Genomic DNA, 21946 nt, shown 5'->3' on the forward strand with positions numbered 1-21946 from the left:
GGTGTTTTAAATGCGCTCCTTGTGCACCGTGCCATCTGCCGAATTATTAGTTGTTTCAATCCAAGGCGTTTCTACGTCCCGCCACGTACAACCGTCTCGAAACGGCAGTAGCTAAGCGTACGTAGCCCGTCATGGTATAGTCCGTGACGCCCTTGGTGGGCCTATTTTGTATCTAAGCGAGGTTGCAGGCGGGGTATCCTTTCGCGTTAGTCCGATGATTGATCTGACGCCTGGGTAGATCGATGGGGGTGTACGTACGGAAGGGAGTCTGCGTGAGCTAATGGCGTGAGTGCTTTCTCAATCTAGCTATAACAAACCCTCTGCATTGAACGTGCTTCTATTCAGTATAGAATATGAAGGCGCGGCCTGCTCGGGCCGACCACGTGCGGGGGGCGGGAACCAGAGCTAGGATTGATCTTCGTAAACTCTCACACGTTTTTTCTGTCGCGGTGCCTTACAAAAGGCAGTAGACAGTTTTGGTTTCACGTAGGCAGAAGCACCACGTACGTGGAACTTTCACGGGTGACCGGTGCACATGCTCAGAACCCAAAGGGCCTACGTGAGTCTTACGGACGTACGTGAGATTCAAATTTTTACGTTGCGGTGTTCACATTACTTCCGTACGTAGAGTTGACCAACACGGCAGCGCCTTGCCCTTCCGCTTCACAGCGATACCAGCTTCGTCGCTAATCCCTCGTTGCCATATCGTGTTCTAAGATGTCGATTTCGCCTTCAGTTTGCACATTCTTACTCTCACGTAAAGTTGGAATTGACAAAGAGCTTTTGTTTTTCAGATAGAAGAGCGATTTTTCAGCTGTTAATCCTGACGAAGTAGCGTTTGTTGTCGTAATAGCAACGGGCTCGCGAGATCACGAATGGCTACAGCTGTATCTCTCTCTATCTGTTAGTAGATGGCCCTGGGAATAATGCGTGACTGTGGGCAGAGAGCGCGTGTATCCAAACGCCCTACGCGCGGAATGCGTCTCGTACGAGTAACTAAAAGGGTTTCAAGCTACACGCGCGTAAGCTACGTATACCTTTCACGTTTGTGTACGTGAACTCTCTACGCACGTGCAACCAAAACTGTGTAGTTCTAGTTTCACGTGCGTACCGAGTTCACGTACGCAAACGTGAGAAGTATACGTAGTTCACGTGCTTGTAGTTTGAAACTCTTATAGTTTCAAACTCTTACGGGGTGCATGGGGATGGGCAGTGCTTGCATTTTGGAGAGTACTGTGCAGGATAATGAAGGCGTGTGCCATGGGGAAAGGTGTTGGTTGGCAGCCGTCGTAAGATGCACTCGTCGGTCTTGGGAAGGTTAGGATGGGGTGGAGAGAAGTGCTGGCGTTGTCGGCGTAGATGGGCTAGGATGTCAGCATCATCATCACCTTTGTGTACACTGCTGGACGAAAGCCACTGCCATGTTCCTTCAGTATGGCGATGCCTTAGTTCATTTTTTCCCTCCAAATTTCCCGATTTCATCCGTCCGTTGAGTTAATGGACTTCATCTACTTCTAGTTCCGTGCGCTACCCAACCATTAAAACAGAACGCTTCGTGTGTGCATGCTTTGATCTGGAAATAATGCGTGCGGTGGAGCTATGACATCTGGCTGGATTAAATGACTTGTTTCTACATCTCTGTTGACGCGTTCGCATGAACGCACACGCATAATGTTCCTTAGCTTTAAAGTGCAATCGTTAGCTTGGGTCACGCTAGACTTTTAAGGGTAAGACTTTTGAGGGCAGACTTTTAAGGGTTGGAAGGGTCCATATTCGGGGTTGGAAGAAACAATGTTAAAAATGCATATACTTAGAGACATTGGTACTGAATGGAGTGCCTTCTATCAATATTTCAGGGTTTCCTGCCGTCACATCTACCGCACGTGTGATTTTCGTTTGCACCCGGAGCAGGCAAGACGACCACATTCACGCCATTGCCTGCGCGCTATCAGGCTTCAGCCTGTCGTCACCCGAACCTGATCAGTTTTAGTACAGTGTCGGAAATTAGCCGAATTGGTTTCAGTAAACAGCGTTACTGTTCAGCCTACATGAACGTTTACTTTGCCAGCATTGGAATTCTAACAGCGTAATCAAAGAGACTCAGTCGTGAGTGTATGCTGATGGTAATGAGTTGACCAATATTTGCCTAGGAATGTCGTCTCCTCCGAACTGTTGCCATAGTGGAACGCGCTATACACGGAAATAAATGTGAGAACACGTATACTTTCCCTGCCCGTGCATCGCTACTATGGATGTGCATCGAGACACCACAAAGTGAATCCACGCGCTCGTCCGATGCTTTCACGCATCTGCCAAGTGTGCGTGTAATGTTGGAGTTAGGGGCGTGTGCAACTTTCCTGCTTCCCGTCTCCTTCTTCCTTTCTTCGGCGTGTACGGCACACCTGGCGTGATGCCGTTGATCTGGGAACTGGGCGACGACGAACGAAGAGGGGAAGACAGAACACCCGCGGCGCGCGCTATATGACCCTCTTATTTGCACGCCCACACGCTTTCTTCGAGGCGGCGTGCGAGTGAGAGCCGTGCCTGATTAATTATTCATCAGCGGTCGACTGCGGCTCGGCGCGCACGTTATGGGCGCTTGCGCGGGCGGTCCATACCGCGTCAGCTGAGGAAAGTCGAGGTGACAAGGCCGAACCTATGCAGCCGCCGTCCATCTGTGCCTGTTTATAGACATTAACTTTTCGCGCCGACAGCAGCCATCTTGTCCGCACACTGTGTTATCGGCGCCTATAATTGGCGCAGCCGACAGGACCGATCCGACTCAACACAGTGCAGGGCCTCTTATCGAGACTTCACGAGACTTCGCGAGACTTTCCAAGGCGTGCAAGTGCTTGCACGCATATACACCGCTGCGGGATACGAAATGTCCCCGATTCGATTCGTATAGTTTGCATGCGCGTCTCCAATCGCGCTTTTCGTAACGTCACTGTATTTGAATGTGCCGCTTTTAGCGCCCGCAGCCGCTGCACGCGTGCGCTGCCCGACTAATTAACGTAATTATAATAAACGCCCAACGGTGCGGGAAGCGGGACGGGAAAAACGGCGCCTCGTTAGAAGTAGGGTAAAGCGGCGTGCTTAAAACAAGTTCGCAGGTTGTCCTGCATCGTAGGTGTATGGACGGGGGCACTTTTGAAGGCGATAGTCTTTCTTGGGCTACTTAAAACCGAAAAATCTTGGTGTCTGCCTGTCTGCCGGTGCCTCGATTAAGCCACGTACCTGGCCGAAAGATTAAAACAAATTCTGAAACGAGAAGTTTATGCAGGCAAAAACTTTCTAAACCCCTAAATCTAGAACGATAGTTTGTACTTGTGAACATTGGTGCGCAAAAAGAAAATATTGTGGAGGCAAAACGTCAATAGATGATTGGTGATAGGCAATGCTATTTTAATTAAAAATACATGGCTGCTTGATTCTCGCGGTAGGGAATGAAAAACGCTCTAAAAGCAATGTTTTGACCCCAAAAGTACAAAAAGCGCTCGAGTTTGAGTCTAGAGGTCGCGGCGACATTCCAAGAAGTACAACATTAACGAAAGGTTCGAGTAGGTGGCGCGCGAGCAGTGTAACGCGGCAAAATTGAATTGACTTGAACAAACCTCCACCAAGTTTTTCGTGGCAGGAGCGAGACGGGAGGGCAAGGGCGTTAGAGGTGGGCGGGAACAAGACGAGAGGCATGTGTGTGGCAGGGACGATAGAAGACTATCGTCTTGTGACGACATTTGCTGCGAAGTGAGCATACGCGTGACCATTTTTTTTCTGTAAGTCGTTCTTCACCACTGGCTTGTTCGCGCTGTTTATTGCCTGTTTTTGGTAGTCAAGGCAAGTTACGATACGTGTTGACTGAGAGCATTCTTTGCTGTGAGTCGCATATTTTCGCTGGCTGGTGGGCGCTGTGGAATTTCAGTCATACGTTCCTGGCACTGCCTTGGATCGCTTGTTTGTGGCGAATTCTTTCATCTACATGTAATGTGTTCACTTATTGATAATACAGCACAGCATGCAAAAGTGACAAAACTGACTTATCACTTAACAATGAACACTTTCAAAAATGTGAAAATGCGAATGCGAACGAGCGGGTACAAACGGAATTCAGAAAAAAAAACCTTCACCGATGTTGCGCGGAAACACAAGGAAATCCTATTGAAATGTATCGAAGTGTTTTATTTCAAGAATATTGTACGTTGTTTAGAGAGAGTACGACGAGACTCGCGCTGCATATTTCTGCGTCAATCAAAGACACATGATTTGCAACATAACTCGCTTTTCTTGGCCATGTCGTTCTTGAATTGGGCTACTGATGTGAAGGTCGCGTTTTTTTACACGATCCATGTTTTATTTTCAACAGGGTTCCACGGCTGGCGCGATGCACACGGTTTGGCAGTGGTCGAGGCACTGGAACCACAACCTCCGGCGGCAGGCCTCCTAGCCATGATCGAACTGCATCGCAGCTCGCATTGAGAACGAGGAGAACAGCGTTGTTTTTTGCACACATTTTTTGGTAAGTTCTGGGCATCGTAATTCATTGCACTTTCGGCGCTCGAGTTTTTTTAAAATCTCACACTGAGAAATTTAAAGGGCCCTGCAACACTTTTATTAACCTTTATATCAATCCTAACTGCTTTCAGAACGTAGTCAACAAACACAGCCTCTACTGAGGATAGGGGGTCACAACGTCCCTAAGCCAGAAATTACTGCCCTACGCCCATAAAGTAACTTAGAAACTAGCACAAAAGTTTTGATCTCTTTACCAGTCATGGCGTTCTTTACGCACTCAAATTACGTCATTACATCAATTCGAAAGCCAGCTTCCTTTCGAATGCAGCAAAAACACTTTCAATAGCCACATAAAAATGACACAAAAGCAAAGCAGGATTGGAAGGCGGATCTGCTGCGACGAGCTAATCAGCCAGTGCCACTCCGTGATGGCGATAACTATAGCTTTCACAATAACTCGAGACGAGAAGGAAAGAGTGAACACGTTTATCTAAAGGGTGGCAGAGTCCCTTTAAGAACCAATAACGATATGTTTGGTATAAAGGTCCTTATACGGCAACGTGTGCTTGTGCCATTACTTAATTTCTCCACTGTGAGTGAAATTTATGCATTGATAACAAGATTACTCAGAGATCGATACACACTTCAGCGTAAGACAATACTGCGATGGTTACTGGAGCCGCATCATTACATACTACCATTCACCGTTTGTTATATGATGCGCTATAAGTGGGTACTGACAAAATGGTATCTTCAAGTCGTTATTTCGAATTGCTTACATCGTGCTCAATTTAAGGCTTCCAGAAATATACCTGTACGCGAACAAATATAGTTGCGGGCGGTGCTGCGCGCTGGCCGTGCATTGAGACAAAATGCACCACGGTAACAGAGTTGCTATCGGGAGAGTGCACTAGAAGAAGGGGAAGGCCATTAACTCGATGGAAGAAAGATATAAGGAAATTCGGAGGCAATGCATGGGCTTGGCAGCGCAGGACAGGAGTGGTTGGAGGTCAATGGGAGATATTCTTCGCTCTGAAGCTGGTTGATGATGGCAATGGCGCTGCGGTTGTGGAAAAGTGCGGTCGCGCCGTTGCATCGCCCCGCGAATCGAATTCCGTAAGTGCAGATTCCGTTATCGTGCTTTACTTGTCTCCTCATATCAAAAATGCAGTGGTCGCACCAGCCCAGAAGCCAGACATGCCCCCGACCGACATTTCCAAACCCTCCCACCAAAAGTTCGGTAATATATAACTATGAGCCAGCGCTAAGAGTACATTCTGGTCGTCCTTCGCAGGTGCACGAGAGTCGCGCGTCGTTCGCGCGCTGTAGGAGCAGGCGCAAACATGCGGGAGGACGATTTCGAGGTTGCCCTGAAAGTGGTGGTTGTGGGCAACGGCGCCGTGGGCAAGTCCAGCCTGATCCAGCGCTACTGCAAGGGCGTCTTCACGGCCGAGTACAAGAAGACGATCGGCGTGGACTTTCTGGAGCGGCAGCTGAGCCTGCGGGGCGAGGACGTGCGCCTCATGCTCTGGGACACGGCGGGACAGGAGGAGTTCGATGCCATCACCAAGGCCTACTACCGAGGTGCCCAGGGGTGCGTGTTGGCCTTCTCCACCACGGACAGGGAGTCCTTCAGGGCCATCGAGTCCTGGCGAAAGAAGGTACGCAACGGTGACACGATGGCGGTAGTTGCGGCACTGTTGGCACTTCTGCGCTGGCTCTGTTTGTGAACAGTACGGGTGTGCGTTTATTTGCATTATATTTTGTTCCTACTCCAGTGATAGCCATATTGGCTGGGAGTATGGAAAAATAATTACAGTAAAATAAAATAGGCACGAATTTCAGACATTCAATGAATTTCGTCTTTTCCCTCCCCCAATGGTGCCAGGTACGAAAGCACATGTGAATATTTAGTGAACCCTTTTGGTACATTGTATTGGCAATTTGTTTTCTTCTTGTCACGACAGGCAGTTTGGGTTGCAGCATCTAAAAATAAGAGAATTGAAATAAAATAAAATGCATAGCAATTTTGCACATAGAATGTAGTTAATTTTTCTCCTAACAATACGGTGGCAGGTATGTGCGCACATGTGAATAAGCTGCAGATGTCAAAAACTGCATTTTAATTGTGGCATTGATTTGTCTACGTGCACCACACTGCACCAAAACTCAAAGGTTTTCGTGTATTCAAGCTTCAAGCAAACCCAACGACGACTCGTGTCATTCGCGTTCCACAACTGTGATCAGAAAGCTCACATATGCACCAAATTGTCCAATTCATTATTTACACTTCGTCGGTGGCCGAAATTTAATAGCACTTGAGCATTACCTTTGTACATGTACAGCGGTCAGATTTGTGTGCATCTGTTACCTGCTTGAGTAGCTCTGCAACACTTCGCTTCATCATCATCATCAGCCTATCTACATTTCACCTATGCCCTTCCAAGCTAAATAACGTATTAACAGCCTGCATTCAATGTGGCTGGGTGTTGTATTATTTAAAGCTATTTTTCCAAAACTGGCTGCTGGCTATGTGTTTTTTCGCTGGGCTGTAACCGAGGAGAATTGAGCTGGCTGTGTTGAGAAATGATGAATTAGTTATTCAATAACAGTTAGGTTTTCTGTACTTGTTGATCTCCTTCCGTGAAAAGGCTGCATTTGTGTACTTGCATTTGTTTTCATTGCGCTTTGTTTACAACCGCTTTCGCTAGGTCTCTCGTGGCTTGGAGACACTCCAGACATTTTTTATACGTTCGTACTTGTTTGCAATATCTGTGACAAAAAACAGTGTTCAGGCTTTGTTACTTGGTGTCATTTTAATTTTTTTCTATGAATATCAACAATAAAATGGTGTGGGCTATGTGCAAATGCCATTTAGAACGCAAAGAAAACGTCACCTACCTTGTTTTTCTCTTGTCATGTTTTGGTCAACTCTATTGTTGGTGGTCCGCTGAGCATCATTGCAACGTGGTGCTACATGCCTGCTGCTGCTTTTATGAAATATTCTGGCTCGTTGCCTACGAATAGCAGCCCAGACGTGACCGTTCTTCCCAGGTTGAACATGAGTGCGGCTCCATCCCCATGGTGCTGGTGCAGAACAAGATTGATCTCATGGATAGGGCAACAGTATCCAAGTGAGTGATGTTTGATTTTGTTTTAGAAGCCCAAGGATATTCATCATTCATTTTCTAATCATTGCGTGCTTTATCGTCGCACCTATAGCAATGCTTACGTGGTTCCCAACGAGCTGCGACAGCGCTAAATTCGAATGTTCATTTCCGCGCATGTGCTTGGCGCATAATGCTTTCTGTTTTTACACGCCCAGATTGAGAAAGCAAAATAGCTTTATGCAGTGTCACTAAGCACTGTTTACTGAGTGGCAAAAGGGACACGTGTTTGACAGAAGATAAATAGGCGCACGCCATTATGATTTTAAGAAGATCTCGTTTAAATAAAGCCCTCGTTTGTTGCACTGCATAGAATAATTGGTGATATGATGTTGAGAAACTTTTCTTGGCACTTGTGAAACCAAGGCAACATTTCTGCTTTGTTATTTTCTGGTGCGCTTTCGCGCAAAGATTACTTTTGTGTGTGTCACTGGACATTTTTCTGCACTACCCTTGAGGCTGCTTAGTATGTTAATTTTCATTACTTAAACATCGTTTCCAGTGAGCCTTGTGTTACATCAATGTTCCTAATTTTTTTCGAGCAGGGAGGAAACAGAGGAACTGGCGAGGAGAATGCAGCTGCGGCTGTACAGAACTTCTGTCAAGGAGGACTTCAACGTTAACGAAGGTGGGTAACTTCAAGTGACCTCCTAACTACATCGTTAGTGCCTTAAATTCTAGTCATGCTATGTACCTGTACAACAGTATAAAGCTTCAGGTGACAGGAGAGGTTTTTTTATTGGTGACGTCTTGTAAATCCACGAATGACAGAAAATAGCATGCACGTAATGAGGCAAAAATGGAGGGGTGTTGAGTTTTTGTATTTTTGTAGTTATTTTGAGATGGCAGTTAGCTTTCCTCGTGAATTCGTCTCAGAGCTTAGAGCAAAATTACGCGGCAAATACTTATACTCGGCCAACTTTTCCCTTTTTATGGCTTTGTAATGACTCCAACATATTCGTAGTCAAATTCTAGACTGATCCCTTGAGGCCGAATATTTAGGCATTGAAAAGCGTCTTTTAGCCGGCAAGAACAGGCAGGCAATACGATGTTTTAGGCCTCCAACGGCGTAAACATGGGCACCATAGGTTTTTACATAAATGCACATAGTTTCAAACGAAGACGTATGCTACCTGTATCTATGACAGGAAAAGCAAAGGTGTTATTGTTCATGATGGCACAAAGGCGCCAGCAGTTGAACATAGCCGTTAAATTCTCCCATACAACAGCTGGACTAATGGCGATTCATTGGCTTAATTTAACAGCGCACTACTCACATTCATGTTAAATTGCCACTGTCGCTTGCTCGAGGTCCGCATATAGTGGAACAGGCATGAACAAGAATACCTGAAATCTGGGAATACTGATTAAGAAGGTGCACTTGATGTCTGCGTGAAGAAGTGTAATTACTAAACAACAAAAACAGATGCAAATAATAAACGCAAGAGAAACAACGATTTATCAAGAGATTAACATGCTTTTACATGGTTGTCCCTGCTAGGTACAACTCTAGCAATTTTCTTATAAACTATGATATTGTCCGAATTGTTCAGTTAAGATGTTGCAACACTGCCAAATTTACTTTCGCACATTTCATAAGCATTTTTGAAAGGTATTTAGCAGCCGAACCGATTTTTGATAGAAAAACGTCTTCTAGAGCCCGTCGGCAGTGTGAATATTAAGGGGCAAGAAAATGCAGCTACACAATGATGCTTTGTCGTTGGCTCTTCAATGTAGGAATAAAAGGCTTAGAAAGGCGTGTTCGATGCTCAACCGTTGCGTTAAAAATAGATTTGCATTTGAATATCCTTGTAGAAACCGGGATGCCACTGCACATGTTTGAATAAATTTGTTTGGAGAGCACGCGGAACGTAGACTGAAAATCACTGTGAGAATTATGGATACAATAGCAAACGACTAGCACCTCTATATTTCTGTATTTAGATTGTGCCCTTGTCACTGAGAAGGAGCGTTCTATTCCAGTGCTAGCGGTTGTTTTCCGGAAGTTGGTTGAACTAGAGGACTAGGGTGAACCCAATAGAGTTCTGAATAGTCAATGCTAGCTGCCCGGTAACACGAATAACGGTCTCAAACTGCACTTGAAAGCGCATCCTGAGGCTAAATAGTGTTCATATAGGCGCCGATGTTGAAAATAGGCATTTATAGTCATTTAGGTACAAAAGCCAAAATAGGTATTTATAGGAACTATAAAAACACCAATAAAGTCTTTGTTAACCTCCAATTTGTGTTCAGATACCAAAAGAGGGCGTTAGGAGGACAAGGAACAAAATAGTCATTCGCCTAAAATTCAATCTCTACTTATCGCTATTTCCAGAGAATTAGCAGCCACACAAAACTTGACAGCAACTTTCCTGATCTTCCAGTGAAGAAGAATTTCACATAAGTTTCAGGAATGGGCCTAATTTCTCCCGAACCTGACGATGACATATTAAGGTTCCTTGCTCACTTGTTTTTCTTTACTAGGCTATGCTAAGAAATAAAACTCTGGGTTCAGAAAAGAATTACTCCACCACACCTCTGCAATTTATCTGAGGAGGACCAAATATTCTTGCATAAAAATTACGATTTGGCTAATTAAAGCGACAGCAAATGAGGATGAGGAAAAGTTTGGAAATGTCATCTTACTTCAAACCTGGCAAGCCCGTACAGATAAACAGTCTTAGGCGAGTATCGGTCACCTCCAACGCAGCCAAAGTGTTCCAACGTATGTATCCTTATAGGATTCGAAAGAATTTGTTTGCATACCGTATTCTGGCATTGTATTTATACTCAGCATGACTGGATACCGCGGCGAAATCTTCGAACAGGATACATTATTCATTATATATAAAGACCCGAATAAAAAGATGAACTCGGCACAACTTAAAATCGTACTAGTGGTCGACATTAAAACTCCTTGAAGAGAGCGTGATACCACGCTCTAAGAACTCATCAGAACGAAATGTGGAGTAAGCCTTTCAACTAATCGCGTTTGTTTCTCAGCGCTAGAAAGCTTACAATAAGCATAGAAGACTAAAAGTCGAGGGTCATTCTCCACCCATAACGAAGAGTCCCACTGTAGGTCTGCATTGTCTCTTTCTGTGCCCAACTTGCAACGCGGGACTTAATAATTTGTGACCGACGGGCTTAAAAGGCATCGTGTACAGATCGTGTATGCATAGCATCGTGTACAAAAATGTTTACAGATACATGAAACGGCCTGGTTTGTTTCTTTTAGAAATGTATGATTCCTTTACTAGAATAAAAATTAAACAAAAAACACATTTTGGTTTATCCAGCTTTCACTAGATGGCGCTAGCTGTATAGCAAACAGGAGTTTTGTTAATTTATTTTAATAAAAAAGTGGCATATTTACAAAATAGGTAAATAGGCCGTTTCGAGCACTTGTATAACTTTTCCTGCTGGTGCACGATGGTTTATAAGCCCGTGGGTCATGCAGTAGTAAATACCAAGGGAATGTTAACAGGTGAGTCCCCCTTAACATAGAGCTTTAATGATGATGGCTGGCATTAGGCATGCACCATATGTAGATGACATAACAATCTGGGCCGAAAGTGGTGGCCAAGACATACACAGGACTCTGTACAACAAGCACTACAAGCTGTAAAAATGCCAGCTGGGGTAATGCGGTCGGGGAGCTCTGTTGAAAACAGGAAGAGACAGAAAACATTTTAATAATCGAGCTCGGAAGCGAGAGTGGAACCCTAACCCATTAATATGCTACTACTGCGCACAGCCAATGCATGGAAGTACTGTGAACCCAATTACATATGCAAGAAAGAGCACACCATAAAATACAGTCAACAAATGAAAGTTCTTGGCCTCTTACCCGCCGCGGTGGCTTAGTGGCTAAGGCGCTGCGCTGCTGAGCACGAGGTCGCGGGTTCGATTCCCGGCCGCGGCAGCCGCTTTTCTGATGGAGGCGAAGCAAACACGCCCGTGTGCACGAGATTTCGGCGCAGGTAAAGACTCCCAGCTGGTCAAAATTAATCCGTAGCCCTCCACTACGGCGCGCCTCATCGCCTGCGTTGCGTCGGTGCGAATTAAACCCTACAATCATCATCATCATCCTTGGCCTCTTCATAATTGTGACGGCAGTAGACATGGAGCTACCAATATCATCTTAAGGTAAAATCAGGAAATCCTACTCATACGTCGAACAGTTACTAACGAAACAAAGCGCTTTTCGAGACAGACCTGTTACGCCTCACAGATGCCCTGGTCGGATCCAAAAATTAGATGAAAATTCGACAGAATTCTAAACAAGATACAAGAGAACATGCGTAATGTAGTACTGATTAAGGCCACCTGATAGCGCGAGATGTCCTTGCTAATACTAGCACCCAGTTACTCCTGGATACTGGTATGGTACACACAAGGAAAGAGACCGTTGCCAATCGCCAACGCAATTAAATAAATAGATTTCATGGGATAACTCCCACCAGAGCCCGATTACAGGCGGTGAGTAAACAAGCGGGAAGACCAAACACAACTTAGCGCCGGCGCCCCCCAATATGAACAAAGACCTCACAACTTCAAAGCGCTAAGTAACAGCTGCATACTGGGCAAGAGAGGTAGCAATTCGGAACATGTACCCATTGAAACATCTCCAGTGACGATGTTGAACGAAACAATAAATGTGCCATAGCTTACGTTAGCCGTACAGGAACGGAGACAACTAAGCAGAGTATTTCTACAGAAGAGCCAAAATCTCTAGCAGTCACATGGGCTGCCATGCACATACCAAATTCTGCCAAAGTAAAAACAATATGTGCGAGAACACGCGTGTGCCAGATAGTAAAACAATGGTACACACATCCGCCTTACCGCTGCTTCACAACCTAGAGGTATCGATGCAAGTACAAGAGTTTCTTGGTACACCAGATTGGCGTGACATGAAGGAGTTATTCTGCTCACCCACGTGACTGTCCACTGGTCTCCAGCTACGTTACTAACCCCAGCAACGTGATTTAGCAGCCAGAAGTATCCCGGAACACTATGTAGAAGTGAGTCTACGACTAGCAACTCCTCAAAGAACCTTACCAAAGCGGAACAAATCATAACACGCTAAGCTCAAACAGACACCTTAATTACCCCAACACAAGAAAATAAATTTAAAGACACTTAAATGATCCACTCCACAGCGCCCTAGTTGCCATGAACGACTGAATAGAGGACACATTTTAATATCGCAAAGAAAATAATTGTCAGCAGAACGTACGGAGGGTGTAGTTGACTGAGCCGGCAATTCTACAACAGGCCCTGATCTATGCTGATCAAGAACGTGACCAACAGCTCCCTGGAATAGGAACGTCTGAGTTCAGTGGGACATACAAAAGTTTTAGCCTTTCTGTCTGACAACCTTGTATAAATTCAGTACATTTTGTGCTAAACGAGGGAAGCGTAGAGCAATAACAGACATTTTGATGGGAAAGCAAAAATGTGATGTCATGTGCTGTGGGTGAGCAGAGGAAACCGGTTTTGTAGCTTTAATCAACCGGTACATTGAAATAAACAAAAAGTAACTATGTAGCACTAAAAACTTGGCACCCCGAGTTGACTTTCTAGCTGATTGGCTGAGTGAGAGGTAGAGTAGAGCACTAAGTTATGCACGAGACATGCACATGCATGAGAGCTCTGGAAGCGTCTTCTAAATTTACTTTTGTTAGATAATATTCGCTCGAAAATTCTCTTAAGATTTCAAACAGAGATAGTATTAACAACCCTTTTCGAGCCCGAGCGACGATTTCTGTTGATTGTGTTTGTGCTCCTTCTTCATTTTTTCGCTTCAAACCGTGTCATATACTGTGTGTTGAACTGCAGCGCTCATTTCCGTGGTGGGCTTTTTGTATCTGCTGTTCATTTGTAGTTGCTAATGATTTGTGCCACTACGATTGTGTCTCCCCAAACCGTGTAAAGGATTATGCCTACGTCACGTAACATTCCGAGTGTATTCACACACTTGTTATTGTTCACTTGTAGTTGCTAATTATTTGTGCCACCACTGCAATTGTATCTCCCCAAAATGCGTGAAGTACGTAGTCTGCCTGTGTTATGTAACATTCCGATTGCATTCACACATTTGCGTGCCTTTTTTTACGCGGACGGTTGTTTGCTGTTTTCTCTGTTCTTGCACTACGACCTTTTTAAGATTCAAACATTTGTATTTCTGCCCTTCACGTAATGTCTCTTTGAGGGACCCTTGGGAAAAATAAAATAAAAATAAAATAATTTAAAATATGCTCTAATGGTTTCTAGACTTATGGCCACACCTGAATTGCTATTGAAGGATATTAGATTGTTAGGCAGCTACACAGCAGCGGATGTTGTTCACACCTTGTGGGACACTGTCCCCACTGTTTTTTAGTTTCTCTGTCAATTCTGAAATATGTTGGGCCTCTTGTATTACGTGCGAAATGATGTGGTGTGTTTTGGCTGTGTGCAGTGTTCCGATATCTGGCTGAGCGGTACTTGGACCAGATGAACAGCCCTGTGGATGAGTATGTTCGTGGCCCTCATCCAAAAGGATTACGTGAGTACTTTTAACAGTTGCAAAATTTTGAAATTGGTGACAGTCGGGCTATTTTGTTTGGCTTATTTTGGATACAGCACAAAAGGACATGGACGTTCTTGAAAAAAACACACATCAAAACACTGCTGTCTCGTTCCTCTTCTATACAACGCCCGTGTCTTCTTGCAGGGCGTCTACTACCTAGAAAAGGCATTGACAAAGGGGATGCGACCATGCCATTTTTAACAGTGTGGCTGTACAGCAACGCAGTAAGACTATAGTGCCTTGGCGGCTTGAGAACAATAGGATGCGCGTATACCATCCCTCTCAGAGTGGATTCAGGCAAAGGATGGCCTGTCTATTCTGGCTGATGATGTTTCACCTCATAGCCACCTTGTGCGGGCTGTGGTGGCTATCGACATATCCAAGGCTTATGGCAACGTGGGCCACAGGAAGACGCTCAGAAACATAGCATCTTGGGGTTTCCACTTCGTGTAACCAAAATGGTACCCTCCTTTCTGTGCTGAAGGACGTTTTCAGTACAAGCGGACGGGAAGCCTGTTGGCATATTTACATCGAATCATGATGCACCGCAAGTTTCCGTGCTAGCGCCTCTACTGTTCAACATTGCGTTTTCACCCTTGGCTGGGAAGCTACAAGACGTTCATTTTGGGAAATTTCTCATCTATGCGGGCGATGTCACGCCGTGGCTTACCGAGACCTCGGTTAGCAGTGTCGTTACCTCGAGCAAATCCTACATGTTTTTCATGCCTTCGCGCAATCAACTGGTTTGGAAATTTCAGCAGAGAAGTCTTGCTGTGCACACGTGGTTAACAAGGCAGGAAGGAAATTATGGCTAACTTTCAACTTAAAATGGGTGAGTCGTCATACCAGACAAGGAAGAGCTGCGGGTGCTCGGCCTTCAGATCCACCTGTCGGGTTCGGGTATCTATTGGCTCCAAAAGGCACGGAAGGACTCCTCGACAATCTTGCACTTGATCTTGTCGGATTCCTTAGCGGAGTGGAGGAGCGCGCACGGATGTGGCTCGATGGTTTGCACGCGCTGTTCTCCGGCCGCGCCTACTATACCAGGTACAGTTTCACAGACTCACCGGGCAACAATGGGCGAAACTTGAGACCATTCACAGAGAGCCCATGTGTACCATCACGGCCCTTCCTCCTCTCACCCCGGTTCCATCTTACAGGAACACTCCCAGCTCAGTACTATCACTGAGCTTCTAAACGAGTGTGAAGAAGCAAGAAAGCTCAAGCGTTTTTATACACCAATGGTCGTAGTTCTTCATTCACGTTTTTGTAATCCGTCAGTTCAACTTTTAACTACCTTCACAATGGCGGTATAGTACTACAATGACAACCAATGGGACAACGAAGCTTCGTCGCCGTGACCAGCCACTGCCATTCTCCGATGCCACAGTCCCTGAAGACCACTGCGTATTGTTTACAGATGGAGCTCTTCAGTACCACACACTTGGCACTTAAGGCTCGCGCTGTTACTCCACCGACAGTCGAAAGCCACTGCTACTGGAGCTCCAGGCCGTACATGACGTAATAAAAGCTGCAAGCACACATCAGGGAGGCGCATACCTACATAGACTCCCAGTGCTGTGAAGCACCTGAAGCAAGTGAAGAAGACACCTCTGATCTGCCACCAGATTCACAGTCTCCACAAGACATCACAGCTAACGATACATATACACTAGATACAAGGTCATGGTCAAATATCCTGAACCGATTAGCAGACCAACTTTCCCACTCTATTTCCCCAACTGAATCCTCCCCTAGCCCCCTTCCTTGTGATTCGCGCCCCCATATTTTAGCCCAGAAGTCTTTTCTGAGAAGGGACACGCGTGCCAAAATTCCCTCTTGTGTCTGGTCCCTCTCCCTGCAATCTTTCCCGGGTGGAGGGAGTTTCTCTCAGTCTGGGGTGCGATTTGAGTCACGTACTTGGGGGCCTTCACCAGAAGACCCAGGAACTTGTCCCAAGTTTCCGGCTGCGGCGACTGAAGCTGATGCCAAGCATCTTATGTGGATGTGCACGGGAACAAGAGCACCTCGGGATGACATGCTCGGAGGGGCTGATCTCTGGCGGGATAAACTGGATGACTACAACCGCTGGCGGGACGAAGATAGATACCACAGGTTACTAATGAACTTTGTGCACGTAGCTGGAGTACATTCTTACCGGTGGATTCGACCCTTATTGTCGGTTTCCTGACTGTCACTGATTTTTGTACCCTCTCTCCATCTTTTTTACTTTCGTCTCTTTGTCTTGTTTTTCTACTTTCTTCTCTCTAGCCACGTTTAGACTCCTCTCATATGCCGCGTTGCAAAACACGGAGCGAACAAAAAGAAAAGTTGCTATCCATGTGTCGCCTCCAGATCAAGGCCACAACCAGTTAACCAGGAATACCGAGTAGCGTATGGCTATTATATTTTTCAGAACTTTGAAGCTTTTTTGTTCTTAGTCTACCATTATAAACTGCCTAACTTTTAAAGCTTTTCTACTATAGTTGAGCTTACCCGAATGGGAAACAACCTCAGTTCGGCCTATGCCTTCTGGGCATTTCAGGCTGGCTTTGCGGCATGCTTATTAGAACTTCAGGAAAGGGGGAATAATGTTGTCACTAGCAACAACTCGGTGTGATTAAGAGAATTATAACAGTGCAGAGACCCCTTTGGATAAGCCGGAGTTTGCTTATATAATTGTATGTAGTCATGTGAAACGTTTGCACTTTTGCAATGCATTTGGTTTGATAACCGAAAAAGATAATTGTCTGCAGTAGCGTTGCTAAAACAAACAAGTGATGTCTTGTGCTAATGGGGTCAGAATTACAGGTTTATAAGGGATGAGACAGCTGGCTTCAATGGGAGATAAAATACATTGAATTACTAAAATTTAATTGCCACAGACTGGTGTAGTCATTCAGTCTCATGTTTCATTAGTGCAACTTTCAGAGCATAACATCTGGTGTCATTTGTTAAAACAGACAGAGAGGAAGACATGAAAAGCCAGTCATATTATGTCCTATGATTTGAAATCTTGTTTGAGGCCCATCTGCAGAATATATTTAAAAATGAGCATGTACAAGTACAAGTCCAGAGTATGAACGGTGTAAGAATGTCGTTCCTGACAGTGAATATATCAAGACTATGATGAGAAAGTTTTGTATATCACAGTGAAGAGTCCTTAAATGTGAAGCAATGTCCGACATTTATCACCATCATTTCACTTTGCCCTTGCAGACCCGATAACCAATAACCTTCGCAACGGCCACCTGTTGAAGCCACTGCCGGGGCACAGGGATACTACCACCATCAGCCTGCACCGAAGGCTCCGGCCATCCAGGAAATCTCTTCGCCGCAGTTGCTCTCTGCTCTGACGTATCGCCTGTATCGTAAACAGGCCAGACCTAGTTGTAAAAGAAGAAGCTTTGGAAGCCTAGATTCACAAAGGATTCATTATATTTCAATTGCAGTGTGTTCACACCAGCGTGCGTGGCTTGGTCTGTGGAACTACACAGATTGTAGGTGGCATGTGCGGGGATATCTACAGTGGCACAATAATGCTTGCGCCTAATTATGAAAACTATTTTGTAGCTTGCCTCCATTTTGGTATCCCATTTCCCAAGTGGGGGCCGAAAGACAGATGCCTTTTCAGAATGAAATTACCATGATGAATGCGGCATTCAATGCCCTTGGGGGCTGTAGCTAGAATGTTGATTTGTATGAAATTTCACTGTTATGTCTAAGCCCGATATATTTTTATCTGAAAGGAGGGCTGATTCAGGCACGGGAGGCCTCCCATGAGCAGTGTCGAAAAAAGAAACAATACTCGAGTGACATGAAATCTTGCTACAACCTTTTTGCTAGCGCTTGGAAATACATTTAACGGACCAGAAAGGTGCACAGTGCCTTATCTTGTTGGATGTATGTTGCGCAAGGTGGTGTGCCCTGACAGGGCACTCTGTGACAAAGCAGCCGTTATCAAAGTTGCTTCCATTGTAGAATGTAAGCCCCCTCAGCTCGCGGTAAGGGCCACATAATCACTTTTTAGTGTTCCGTGTTGCCCATCCCAGCGAAAAAAAAAAGAATTTGGAGAAGCCATGACGGGTGCTTGTGCGAATGATTGTACGTGCGGCAGCTGTGAAGTCCAAGTGCTTCAATAGCCTGCTACGTAAGCATACTCTTCTTTTGGTTTGGCACAGGCCTATCAGGCTCCAAAATAGCATGCACTGTCGTTTGTTTTCTTCAATTAGGATGGATATCTATCAGACCGACAGCGATATCTTTCCTGAAGGCTCAGTCGAAACGTCTTTATGATATGGGCTTCTATGCTACTAAATCAGCTATCTTCCAAGATTGTGTATACAGACTTTTAAAATAGGTTTTGAAAGACGCACAGACACGGAAAAAACGCGTAATGATAATCCAGGTACAACAAACACAGGTCTGTACGATCTCTCGCGAACAAGGCCAAAGTTACGATGGAGCCGAATTAGATCTTGTGATAGAGTAAGCGGCTGCGGAAGTAGGTGCAGGGAGCTTTGCAGGATGCTTGAACTCAGCCTCAAGGAAAGCCAAAACAGTCTCACACTTTTCCGTCCATTACAATGCCTTTGAGAAGTTTTTAACATAATGTCCCATAAAGATGTAACCGGATGGTATTGAGGTTGACAGGGTATACTGAATCTTGATGAGGGTCTTGGCGCAGCTCCCCTGAATTCTTATACACAGGAAGCTGTGCCCAGTGCCTTTACCGCTAATTGCTAATACAACGAAGAGCTAAAGAACAGCATCTTTAAATATTTGTCATTCTTTCAGTTTTCGATACAGTGTTATAATGTATGCCTGGATGTTTAATTCATTTCATGATGCAACACGGTGTTCTGCTGATCAATTGTGTGTTACGTAGGGTGTGTGAAGTAATCTGTACTATATAATAAACTTAGGAATCTAGGTTATCAGCAGTAAAGGAATCAACAATCATTCAGGATGGCGCAGTCTTTTTTACTGCACTTTTATGACTTGTTTAGTAAAAATGAAGTAAAATTTTTAACGAGTGAATTCTTCTGAAAGTTCTCAGTCAACACGCTGTTAAGACACCAGAAAGGATGAATGCAGTGGCTTCCGCAACAATTACTATTAGTGCAGGCAGTTTTATTGACGCGCTAAAGACGAGCGAATTTCAACCGGCTGGCTCATGGAGCGTGCCACCGAAGCCTCGCAAGGCTTTGCACGCTTTGACATCATCGAGTTGAGAAATGTGCGCCACCACCATTTTATTCGGGGGCTCTTGTAGCCACAGTTTCGTCCTGCACCTACTGATTCTTTCTGTGTTTCATTCAAACACCACAGTGTAGCTTTTCCAGCTGAAGGAGTTCTCTGGGCAACATTCCTAGCAGGTATGTTCTTGGACGCTTTACAAAAAGAAATTTTCGACTACATTCACTTTTTACAAACTGAATATTTATTGAAAGTAATTCTTGAATAATCAGTATGCAAAATATCTGAAAGTACGCGCCCCCAAATGATTGTCAAATACTTAGTGCTGGATAATCACACGTTTCATGACTTTAATCTTTGGCCCACGTTAAGTGGCACAGGCTTATAATAAGACAATTCCTTTCTTTCCAAGTAATATGGAGCAGTTTGCAATAGAATCGTTATTCTTGTATAACTTTTTAATACAGAGCTGAGGTTACGCTCACTGCGAAATGCAGTGTGTCATAGTCCAGAAAAGGCGAACTGTTCATAAGTACGCAGTGAAGATGTCCATATTGCAAAGCTGAAAACTTGTTCGCATTCATTAACCGGTGAGATGAACTGGACGTACGGTTTTCCCATGTTAGAGCATCCGTTCTATTTTGTTAATCTTGTGGAGTGTAAAAAGTTTGAAAAATAAAAGTTGTAAACACTTCACTCTTGTTGCCTTGTGCTTCCGGTTACTGCGTGTGTACATTACATGCGGCAATTTTAAGACGCATTACAAGAAAACTGGTTGGTGCATTGGAAATAAATGTTACCCACATACGTTAGTTAGAGCAGATATGCACATGTACAGCACTGTGCATGCCTGCTCACCGCTTCCATGATCTAGTTACTATTACGAGATTAGATGAATGATACAAACTAAGTGCAAACTACACTACCTTGTGTATTCATGCCTTGAGAAAGCTGTATGGAATATGTATATACTTTCGGCAAGCAGCTTTCGTCCGCGATTGACCGCCAGCTCAAGTTGGGCTGCGAATGAGTGTCACTCAATTCATGCGTCACTTTCTACTTATCGAAGGCCCAGTGACGGACATAACATAGTGTACTGTACTTCGTTGCCACCATTCTGTGTGAGTGATATTTGACAACAAAATTTCTCGTATAATTGGTTACCAACATATTAAATCTGTTACCAATAATATACAGGGCGCTACATCGATAAATAGAACACTTGAAAATTTTTTTCTGAGCAAACTGATGCTCCGTTCGCCCTCAAACTTCCCACGATGGTCGCATTTTGTGGTACATTTGGTTTGACACCGGATAAAACCACGGTACTTACTTGGTTATTCTGAAAATAAATAAATGTATCTTCGCCTATGGGCAAATGGCGGACAATTTGGACGTGCCAGCATATCTTGGAGCGACGGCGCCACCTGGAATATGCAAAACGGTACGCCCGATGGCGATTCACGGCAGGAAGGAGCCAAATGAGGTAGCAGTCGATCAGAAAACCTCTTTTGTAGATAGTTTATGATGGCCACAAACCGTCACATAAGAGCTCATACGAATCATAGCAAAGTATTCCCGCTCTTGATCGTTGTCAATACCAGTGGTTTGCTTTCAGATCGCCTGTCGCCTGCGGTGCCAAGTTACCCCGCTTTCCGAAATAAGGCTCACTGTTATTTGTTCACGTTTGTTGCTCTGTTCTCACTTTACTTTTATTATTCTGTGCGTGCGTGTCTGCGCGTGTGATATGGCGACATGAGATCATCCACAGTAGGCGGACAGGCTGCCTTTTCGTCTATGGTCATTGATCTAATGACGCCATGTCATAAGCGTAGACACGCACACACAGAATAATAATTTTTTTCTGATTTAGTCCCTCCATCGAGCTATTGGCTTTCCCCTTATTCTATACCCGTCCACCGGTATCCACTCTGTCACCTTGATAGTCCACCGGTTATCGTTTCGCACAACTGCATGGCCAGCGCAGGTCCATGCCTTTTTCTTTATTTGAACTAGGATATGATCTACTCTAGTTTATTCCCTGATCCAGGAGGCTCGTTTCCTGTCCCTAAGTGTTACTCGTTTCATTATTCGTTCAATGACGCGTTGAGCTGACCTAAGTTTACTTTCCAGTTGTTTAGTAAGGCGCCAAGTTTCCGCTCCATATGTCATCATCGGGAGGATGACTTGGCTTTACATTCTTCTTTTGAGCAGTAGAGGTAGCTTACTTTTCATTATTTGTGAATGTCTGCCGAGGGAACGGAAGCCCATACCTATTCTGCGACGAATTTCTCTTTCGTGGTTGGGGTTAACACTGACAATCTGTCCGAGGTATCTCTCCGACTTGTTCTAGCGTTTCGTCGCATATGCTTAAAAGGACACCTTCGGCATGCTTATTCCTGATTACTTTAGCTTTATTCATATTTATGTTTACCCTCACGGCCATGCTTCAGATTTTCAGTTCCTCAAGCATTTTTTGCTAATGTTGTGC

The 21946-nt window shown here is 44.8% G+C and overlaps 1 protein-coding gene across 2 annotated transcripts in view; it reads left to right on the forward strand.

Moving 5' to 3' along the window:
* Rab23 (RAS oncogene family member Rab23) overlaps positions 1-20145 on the forward strand; it is a 69037-nt gene extending 48892 nt beyond the window's left edge. For both annotated transcript variants that reach the window (XM_077689838.1, XM_077689839.1), the window contains exons 2-7: positions 4364-4516; positions 5807-6173; positions 7567-7646; positions 8225-8307; positions 14146-14232; positions 17476-20145. In XM_077689838.1, coding sequence (XP_077545964.1) covers positions 5856-6173; positions 7567-7646; positions 8225-8307; positions 14146-14232; positions 17476-17612 — 705 coding nt within the window. In that variant the 5' untranslated portion in view covers positions 4364-4516; positions 5807-5855 and the 3' untranslated portion in view covers positions 17613-20145. The remainder of the gene's footprint in view (positions 1-4363; positions 4517-5806; positions 6174-7566; positions 7647-8224; positions 8308-14145; positions 14233-17475) is intronic.
* Positions 20146-21946: the final 1801 nt, after the last annotated feature.

Source organism: Haemaphysalis longicornis, unplaced genomic scaffold (assembly GCF_048455015.1).
Source record: "Haemaphysalis longicornis isolate Haplotype H1 unplaced genomic scaffold, Haemaphysalis longicornis Haplotype H1 scaffold_10, whole genome shotgun sequence".
Taxonomy (NCBI): Eukaryota; Metazoa; Arthropoda; class Arachnida; order Ixodida; family Ixodidae; genus Haemaphysalis; species Haemaphysalis longicornis.